Source organism: Tursiops truncatus, chromosome 1 (assembly GCF_011762595.2).
Source record: "Tursiops truncatus isolate mTurTru1 chromosome 1, mTurTru1.mat.Y, whole genome shotgun sequence".
NCBI classification, from domain to species: domain Eukaryota; kingdom Metazoa; phylum Chordata; class Mammalia; order Artiodactyla; family Delphinidae; genus Tursiops; species Tursiops truncatus.
The window spans coordinates 83,946,841-83,957,086 of record NC_047034.1 but is presented as its reverse complement, the minus strand read 5'-3'; the positions used below and the strand labels follow the sequence as shown (position 1 = coordinate 83,957,086).

Here is a 10,246-nt window from a genome sequence, read left to right as displayed (position 1 = left end):
AGAGCTGCTTTACCCATTTGCCTGGTATACTCCCCAGGGGCACCATATCCTCTATCTCAAGATACTACAGTATAGGGGAGTTCCCTGGTGGTCCAGTGGTTAGGACTCTGTGCTTTCACTGCTGTGGCCTGGGTTCAATCCCTGACTGGGGAACTAAGATCCCGCAAGCTGTGTGGCATGGCCAGAAAAAAAAAATACTACAATTTATTTTTTTCCAGTTTTATTGAGCTATAACGTTGTGTAAGTTTAAAGTACACAGTGTAATGATTTGATATACATATATAGTAAAATGATCACCATAACAAAGTTAACATATCCATCACCTCACATAGTTACAATTTGTGTGTACGATGAGAACTTTAAAAATCTACTCTCTAAGCGACTTTTAAATATACATTACAGTATTGTTAACTATAGTCACCATGCTGTACCTTACATCCCCAGAACTTTTCATCTCATAGGAAGTTTGTATCCTTTGACGACCTTCACCTGTTTCCTCTACCCCACCCCACCCCCACCCCCTGCCCCTGGCAACCACCGATCTGCTCCTTATTTCTATACCATTCTAGATTACACTTGCTGAGAATTAGTTCAAATGCATAGAGAGAAGAATTTTATTTCAGGAACAGAACAGCATTAGTCAAAGTGAAAATAATGATTTCACTTGAGAGGTCAAATACCACAAAACTCACCATGCTGAGTTTACAGTAATGTAAGGGACAAAGGAATACATCAAGTGTCTTAAATTGGTAGCAAAAACAGATAATTTCTACTAAAGAGAAACATGAAATCTCATTTCTGGATTACTAACCTAATTGTGATTTATCGAAGAATAGAGGAAATAGCATAACTTGAAAAAGTCAGAATACATTAACAGCACTACAGCTTTCTTTCTGTGTATCTAGGGGAGCCAGATGGCTGGCTGGGTGAAGGGAGGGGATGTGGTTAACTTTGTTAAACTTTAGCCAAAGCCATTAACGCCTCTCTTAGAAAAATAGGTATAGTAATGCTTTAGTAGTGATTTTCTTCTTGATGTTCAGGTAAATCGTCTGGTTTGGGGACTTAGAGATGAAGAAGTCTCTATTTGATGACTGCTTACTAATCTATGAGATTATTAAGAACTGCTATGAGATACACAGACCATAGAAACCATATGTTTTACCTCCAATCACTTGTGGCAGGGCCAGGGAAATGTATACCTTCTATTGAATTCTCAGGAGTCACAGAGCTCCTTTTGCCAAAGGTTCTAAAGAAAGTGTGGACTATGCAAAAACTAACAAACACTCAGACTAAATTCTGAAAAAGGAGTTATCCTATCTACAGCTCTGTTTGGAATTATCATGATTGCAACAGAGTTTAAATTACACAAGGAGAAATGTTCATTTAGCTTTAGAGCAGGGGTCTGCAAACTTGAAGGGCCAGATAGTAAATATTTTAAGCTTTACAGGACAGGCTATATGGTGTCTGCTATAACTACTCAACTCTGCTGCTGCGATGCTAAAACAGCCATAAATAATACGTAAACAAGTGAGTGTAGCTGCATTCCAATAAAACTTTCTTTACAAAAAAAAAAATTTAAAAGCAGTGGGCTGATTGGGCCTGTGGGCTCTAATTTCCCAACCCTTGCTCTAAAGTGACAGTTCTCAAAATTTATGTGTATATTAGAATCACCAGTGGATCTGATTAAAAAGTTAGGAACCTGGGCCCCAGCCCTCCCCTACAGAATCAGAATCTCTAGCGGATGGGGCCTGGAAATCAGCAACATATAAGGTCACATGCAAGTGGTATGTAAACCGTACTTTGAAAAACACTGTGGTATGTAGCTAGCCTCATCTAAGCTGGGATGGCCCTACTGTCCCAGAAGTGGGCCAGCACTTCCTGTGGCAATAAAAATGCAGCAACTGTTTGATTGCTCTTTGGCCTTCCTAGTAGAAGAGCAGATGAACAAAGTGCTATTTTTTTTGCTTCCAGCCTTGAAAATACATAAAATAAGTTGGCTCAGGTGAAATTAATATGAGATTTAGGTTATGAATTTAAAAGAAAATCCTCAACTTAAAATAACAAGGTTTTCTAACCAAAGATCTCCCTGAAACACTTTAGACTGCAAAATTAGTAGACAAGATCCTTACCAGAGGACAGGACTAAATCTGAAGGAATGGTTTACTGTGTGTTCCCTTTTCCCCACAGTATCTCTAGCAAATGCCTGCCCTGTTGCCTGGAATTCCACTACTGATGAGTCACTACTTTAAGTCTGGAGGTCTTTGCTTCAACAAAACCTCATTAAAACTCATGTAAAAACAGAAAGTATAAAATCTCTAGAGACCTCTGGGAGCTGCTCCTAACTTTAACAATCAGTAGAAAACAGGTTATTCAGCTAAGTTCAGTTCTGTCCAAGAGAAAGAAGGTTTTGATTCGGTTGTTTCTGTTTTAATTGCCAGAGATCTATCACCCGATCAGTCAAAGAAGATCAAAGTTTTTCAGGCTGGAAAACAGCTCCACCTCTTCTTCTTCAGCTCTCCAGATTTTCCTAGGAAGGACAATGAATATCCTACAGTCAAAGGAATGGTCTTCAGGAACTCCCTAAAGAAGCCAGAGTGACCCACAGATAACTCCAGGGAAGAGAGCTCTTACTAAGGCTTCTGCTGATCTTGGAAATGAAGGGGAGTGCTCTAAGAGAGCAGATGTTCTAATGATTACTAAGACATGGACTTAGAATGCCTCCTACTGTTACCACTACAGCAGATGTCACTAACTGTTTTTTTGTTAGATAATAGTAAGATGATTCTGAACTTCCTCAACACACACCCAAAAGATGTTAGGGAAAAAAGACCCAGAAATTTACCAGTAGAGCAAAGTCACACTGAGATTAGAACTCCACCACTAATATACTTCATAGATGATTATGTACAGGAAGTGGAAATTAGCTTGACAAGTAAGCAGTCAACATTTTAGGCAGCCTGGCTCTGGGGTCCAAGACCCACTGGCTGAGCTTCTGACTCCTCCCCTTTTCCATGGCAAAAAAATCCCGGCATTTTCAGCAAAGTTGGAAGGCCAGTTTCCCTGCATGGTTTCCAACTGATGGCAAGAACCATGAATTGGAGTCCCAGAGATTAGTACAAAAACAATGCAAATGTCTAGCAAAGCCAGGGGCCCCAAAATACTTACCCAACCTCCCTGGCCCTGGATATACTCTCGGATGGCAGTGTTCCCAATGATCATATTTGTCATGGGCGTAGCCACCTGTCTTGCCATCTCAGGAGTCATACGGACCACACATTCAAGAAGTTTCACTGACACTGCCAGAAAGGCTCTCTCATAAGCCAAGCTGGAATCCTGGGCACACCAGGCCTTGCTGAGAGAATTAACTGTGTCCTGAAGTATAGCTCCTGCCTGGGGTAAGATATGAGATCTATCAGTGGAGTATCATTGAAAAAGTACAGTAGGCTGCAGGTGTAGGAATCCAATAAAGCAAGTGTTTCTCAAAGAGTGGCAAGTGCACATTGGTTGTATCTAAGGTAATCTTAAGAAGTAGATGGATATAATTCAAAAAGAGTCATGTACCACAATGTTCATTGCAGCTCTATTTACAATAGCCAGGACATGGAAGCAACCTAAGCATCCATCCACAGATGAAAGGATAAAGATGTGGCACATATATACAATGGAATATTACTCAGCCATAAAAAGAAACGAAATTGAGTTATTTGTACTGAGGTGGACGGACCTAGAGTCTGTCATACAGAGTAAAGTAAGTCAGAAAGAGAAAAACAAATACCATATGGTAACACATATATATGGTATCTAAAGGGAAAAAAATGGTCATGAAGAACCTAGGGGCAGGACAGTAATAAAGACACAGACCTACTAGAGAATGGACTTGAGGACATGGGGAGGGGGAAAGGTAAGCTGGGACAAAGTGAGAGAGTGGCATGGACATATATACACTACCAAATGTAAAACCGATAGCTAGTGGGAAGCAGCCTCATAGCACAGGGAGATCAGCTCGGTGCTTTGTGACCACCTGGAGGGGTGGGATAGGGCAGGTGGGTGGGAGCGAGACGCAAGAGGGAGGAGATATGGGGATATATGTATATATGTATATGTATAGCTGATTCACTTTGTTATAAAGCAGAAACTAACACACCATTGTAAAGCAATAAACTCCAATAAAGATGTTAAAAAAAAAAGAACAGAAAAAAGAAAGAAGTAGATGGATAAACTTTTCTTACTTTAGTATTTTTAATTGATTGTAATGGGTATTAGAAAAAACCTAAGCAGCCAATCAAACCCATGATTTGCTCAGGATGAACAAAATGATTAAAGGAAAAACAAAATGATTTGAAAGAAAAATACCAAGTACATCATAGCAAAGTTGGTCAAATTCTAAAGGTATGGCTTGAATGACTGAAGTCTGGGAAACTCTAAAGTAAAAAATAGATTAGCTTTTCCTCTTTCTCTTTCCTTCCCCAAAAGTTCGATCCAAGAGTCATTAGATGGGGCTGAGTAAGGTCTATTGTGGTGTAGTGTAGGGGACCCATGGTGGTCAAAGCAGGGTGTCAGAACCTAAACAAGCCAAGAAGGGCCTCCACGGTGAGAGTACCTAGATCCTGGTTTCCAAATAGCATTCTCCATTAAAAGAAACTAGAGCTCCCTGGCGAATGGCTAATTTCAGGCTGGGGCTTGGAAAATACAAGATCTTCTGTCAGAAATTAAAGAAGTACTCAGAGAATGATAGGGACATGCCAAAAAGACACAGTCCAGGTTGAAAGGTGGAAGCTAGGGCAATTTGAGCATACAGATAAATAATAATAGTAACAGATTACAACCCACTGAATAAAGTAGGAATTCATGGGTCCACGTTGATATAAAAAATAAATAAATGAATAGATTAAAATTTTGGTGAGAAATGGGGCATTTACATGGTTTCAAAGGACTTCCCTACAAGACACTTACTAATTAAAGGTGAAAAGATTAACTTGACAGTGAAGAAGCCTTGCAGACACTATTTTAAGTGATTAAAGTTAACACCAGTACTGGGACAAATTGAAATCTGCACCACTTGATAGGATGCAGTGAAATGAACACAGCAACACTTCTGTGCAATTCCTACCAAAGGTACATATCCTGTATCGATTCAAGAGGAAATATCAAACAAACCCAAGTTAAGGGACATTCTTCAAAATAATTGGCCCATAATCGTCAAGGGTCAAGATCATGAAAATCAAGGAAAGACTGAGGAACTATTCCAAATTGAAGGAGACAAAAGAGACATGACAACTAAGTGCAATCTGATTCTGACCTAGATCCTTCTGCTATGCAGGTGACCCTTGAACAACTCAGAGGTTAGGGGAAACAATCCCCTGCATAGTTGAAAACCTACATATAACTTTGGTTGGCCCTCCGTATCTGCGGTTCCACATCTGCAGATTCAACCAAGTGCAGATCGTGTACTACTGTACTATTTATTGAAAAAAAATGCATATAAGTGGACCCATGCAGTTCAAACCTGTGTTGTTCAAGGGCCAGCTGTAAGTGAAAGTCTGAGAAAATCTGAGTGGGATCTGAGGATGAGATGATAATGTATCAATGCTAAATTCCTGGTTTTGATGGTTAGACTGTGGTTATATAAGAGAATGTCCTTGTTTGAAGGGGGTGATGGAACAACATGTTGGCTACTTACTCTCAAACGATTCAACTTTTCTGTGAGTTTGAAGCTGTTTCCAAAATAATTTGTTTGTTTGTTTGGGGGTTTTTTTGTTTTTTGTTTTTTTGCAGTACGAGGGCCTCTCACTGTTGTGGCCTCTCCCGTTGTGGAGCACAGGCTCTGGACGCACAGGCCCAGCGGCCACGGCTCATGGGCCCAGCCGCTCCGCGGCATGTGGGACCTTCCCAGACCGGGGCACGAACCCGTGTCCCCTGCATCGGCAGGCGGACTCTCAACCACTGTGCCACCAGGGAAGCCCCAAAATAATTTTTTTTAATTAAAAAGTAAAAGTAGATCCAGCTACCAGCTACCTAGGAAAGCTTCAGTGCAAGCAATTAGGTGTGATAAGTCCAGTTCTGCCTGAGCTGCATTCAGTAGGAAGATAAAGCATAATGGTTAAGGGTGTGGTTCAGCACAGAGATACAGAGAATAGATTGGTGGTGACCAGGAGATAGGGCGAGGTCAAAAATGGGTAAAGAGGGGACTTCCCTGGGGCACAGTGGTTAAGAATCCACCTGCCAACGCAGGGGACATGGGTTCGAGCCCTGGTCCAGGAAGGTCCCACATGCCACGGAGCAACAAAGCCTGTCGGCCACAACTACTGAAGCCCGCACGCCTAGAGCCCGTGCTCCACAACAAAGAGAAGCCACTGCAATGAGAAGCCTGCGCACCACCACGAAGGGTAGCCCCCACTCACCACAACTAGAGAAAGCCCACATACAGCAACGAAGACCCAACGCAGCCAAAAATAAAATATTAATTAATTAATTTAGAAAACCAAAAAGAACCAAAATGGGTAAAGGGGGTCAATTTTATGGTGACAGAGAGAACCTAGACTTTTGGTGGCAAGCATGCTGTGGTGTATACAAAAGTGGAATTATAATGTTGTACACATGAAACTTATGTAAAGTTATAAAGCAATGCTACCTCAATTTAAAAAAAAAAGTGTGATTCTGGAATCAGTCTGGGTTCAAATCCTAACTTCAACACTTACTAAATAATCTAATTACTTATTTCCCTATTCTTCAGTTTCCTTATCAGCTTAAATGGATACTAAGTCAGAAAATACTTTTTGAGGGCCTATTGTATATCATGTTCTGTTCTAGGTTGTGTGAACATAGCAGTGGACAAAATGGGTTAAATGTTTGCTCTCACAGTGTTACACACAGATGAGAGAGGTTGCACTGTGGATAACAGTTTCTATAATGCCTCATAGAGTGGTGTAAGGATTAAATGAGATAATAAATGTAAAGCATTTAGAATACTGTCTGGCACATGGTAAGTGATGAGTTAATATTAGCTGTCATTATTGATATTAATCAGCAACCTCTTCTAGAACATTGCCTATGGTATTTATATCCCATACAAAGTTCAGGAATCAGGACACTGATGAAAAGCCAGATACGCCCTAGTGGCTGCTGTACTTATCCTTAGTTGCATCGGATTTGTCAAATGCCTATCCTTCCTGTATATAATTTTATTGCTGGACCTTGAGGAAAAAAAGATGTCCACTACCAGCAAAATAAATATTAAAACAGGTGCATAAAAGAATAAAATGCTTTACCAAGAATAAAATGCTATATATATGCTCTATGCCATTAAGCACAGCTCTGATGAAAAACAAATAGAAACAATCTGAAGGCTGATCAGCCTATGCCAAAAGCTCTCCACCTCAATACGACCTAGGCTTTGATTAACTGCTAAAGAATCGGCAGTTGAAGAATTCCTGCTGTATCTCCTTGGATGCGTTAAGCCCCCAAATCTTTCACAGAACATTTCTAGTCACAGTCATATAGGAGTAGTAAGAGAAGGATATCTGAAATAGAAAAAAAAGCAGCAAACAATAGAAGGAAGTAGCAGAAACTTGACCTGTCCCTGAATGGTTTCTGCGATGATGTTTTTGGCAGAAGCTTCCAATTCTCCATTGAACTTGTCACCCAACATCCGAAGGCGACCAGCAATGATGGCCACATCAAAAGAGCAGACCTCTCCTAAAACAGAGGGAACACAGGCACATTCGTCACAATGCTTGAAGGGATGGCAAGTCCCAGGAATCTGGGCATTGAAAAAAGTTCTCTAGACTTTTTAAACAATTTGGGCATCATTCTCTCCCAAGAAAATCTTCAATATTCTGTCAACACCAATAGAAGACAGAAAATCTCCCTTCACTGAGAATCTCTTTCCCTTCTATAAAGACTTCAGATATTGCTGAAAGCTTAGAGCTTACCTTTTGAAACTTAAGAAGAAATAAGTAAGAATATTCAGATTCTCTTGTTGACCTGCAATTACCACCTCAGGCCAGGAGCCTTACCTGAATCTACTTCGTCTGCACAACGTAGGGTCCGGTTAGCAACCTGACAAGTGGGACCTAAGAAGTCTGTGAGTAGAGAGTCTATAATGCATTCCGTTTGCTCCTCAAAGGTTTGGGGGCTCTTCATTTTAGGTGTTTATGGCCAAGTTTTGCTTTTCTACAAAACAAAGCAGTTTTCAGCTCAGAAGGAAGTCAGAAACACTGGTAAACCAGATGTGTCCCTCTTGTAAAGTTTCTTAATGGGACATGGAGTCCTGGAGCCTTTCCCACCACCTGTCTACAAAACAGCTGCTCAGAAAGATGGGACTTCTCTGAAGAGCTCACCCACACACAGCTAGGGAGGTTTGTTGAAGACTTTCAGTTCCTTATCTCAGAGCCACACCCAAGCCAGTACCTAGGGTTAATGAATAACTTTAATAGTTAGATAGCCAATCTAGAACTGAAAGAGTCAAGGAAGAGCTCTTGGGCAACACTGAGAAACTTCCTGCTGGGTTCTGGGTATGGTGTAATTTAAAGAAAGAAATTTTGAAGTTCTATTACACAAGCATTCAACTCCTGACTATGGCATTCGTTTGCCACTATCACACACCGATTACTTACTGAGTACCAGTGTGTAAGAAACTACACATACTTGGCACTATAAATAACCCAGAAAAACGACACAGATAGTTCCCATCCTCATGGGGTCATACTTCAGCATGAATGACAGATATTAAATGACTAATCATATAATTTCTTGTGCTTATTAAGATATAGTGTGTTACTACAGTGTATAATAAGGAAACAAACCTGGGGGTAAGGAAGGCTTCCTTGAGTAGTAACATCTGAGATGAGCTCTGAAGGACAAGGAGGGATCCATTAGGCAAAGAGTAGGAATAAGACCATTCCAGATGGAGGGTATAGGATATATAAAAGCTGAAAAGATGAATAAAAATTTGGGCATTTGAGGAATTGTAAATGGGGACAACACAAAGTATTTCACAGGGAAATAACAAGGATTAAATAAGATAATGTTATGTGGAATGACCCAAGAGTATCTGACACACAGCAAGTGTTAAATATCTTCCTTTTAGCCCAAGGTCTAACGACCAGGATTAAAAGGGATCTGGGATATCTCTAATAGAATTAATTGGGATTTTCCTAATAGGGTTGGACTCCATTGTCGTTTTACAGGTTCTCAGGATTGGACACTTCATAGTGGCTGCCTTCTTAATGTAACTACACCTAGATTCTGGGTTTGTATCTCAGAAGCAGCACTCAAACCTATCAGCCCTTCCAGAACTAGTGAACTAGTAAGAGATTCAAGCATAAACAGTAAGTTAGTTGTTCAAAGTGGAATTTCTAGCTTGCAAGATAATCAGAGCCAATCTTCTGCTTTCTATTCCATTCTAAAAAAAAAAATCATAAATTCCTTTCAGACTAGGAACAGGAATTATGTAGCTAAAGGGCCATTTTTATTTGTCATTATCAATCATTAGGGCTGAAACTTCAGTTTCTACTAAATAGCCTTCAGACCTCTAATGTCAGAGATAATTCTAGGTCAACCTCCTTTCACACTAGAGTGAGCCACTGCCAAGTTAAGGATTCCAACAAGTACATTTATGACATACTCCCAAAATAATATACAAAAACAAAAACAAAAAATTATAAGATACTATCCAACTGGTGTTAAATAGCTTGACCAAGGTAAGTGGCATCAGTAAGTGGCAGAATAGAAATTTAAAACCAAGTGTGTCTTACCATTAACAATAAACCTTTTCCCACAATAATAAACCACCTTCCTCATTTCACTACTGATATGCTTATGGGCAAATGCCATCTTGGGAATCTAATCTTTGCATAATCTTATCTATCCTTTGCATTATCTGTACAATCAATGTTGTAAGGCTACAGAAACAGAGTATACCCTTTATGAGCAATGTGGGGTAAAATTTCCTCCTTTGTTTATTTCTCTCTGGGCCTTCAATGTAGCACCCTCCCAACTACCCCTTCCCCTCCCTACCAGTCCACATACCCTTCACTCTTACAGTTCAAATATTGTACTCTTAATTATTACTGAAAAATGAGGCCAGAATTTTTTCACTATCACTTGCTTCTCTTGCTGTTCTGGTGATAACAACTAATATCCCTTTCCCAAAGCCTCATCTCATTATATCATTGGCTCAAAATCCAGGATCTTGTCATCTGCACCAGGTCCGCATGTGAATGAAGATCCTGGGGTACAGCTCCTC

General features: G+C 40.2%; 1 protein-coding gene across 1 annotated transcript; it reads right to left on the bottom strand.

The window, feature by feature from the left end:
* Window positions 1-696: 696 nt before the first annotated feature.
* Window positions 697-9,952, bottom strand: BCL2L15 (BCL2 like 15). The gene is made up of 5 exons (XM_019919987.3): window positions 8,805-9,952; window positions 8,016-8,172; window positions 7,574-7,695; window positions 3,166-3,390; window positions 697-2,527 (listed from the first exon to the last, which is right to left on the bottom strand). The coding sequence occupies exons 2-5, from the start codon at window positions 8,140-8,142 to the stop codon at window positions 2,510-2,512; spliced, it is 492 nt and encodes a 163-aa protein (XP_019775546.1). The 5' UTR covers window positions 8,143-8,172; window positions 8,805-9,952; the 3' UTR covers window positions 697-2,509.
* Window positions 9,953-10,246: the final 294 nt, after the last annotated feature.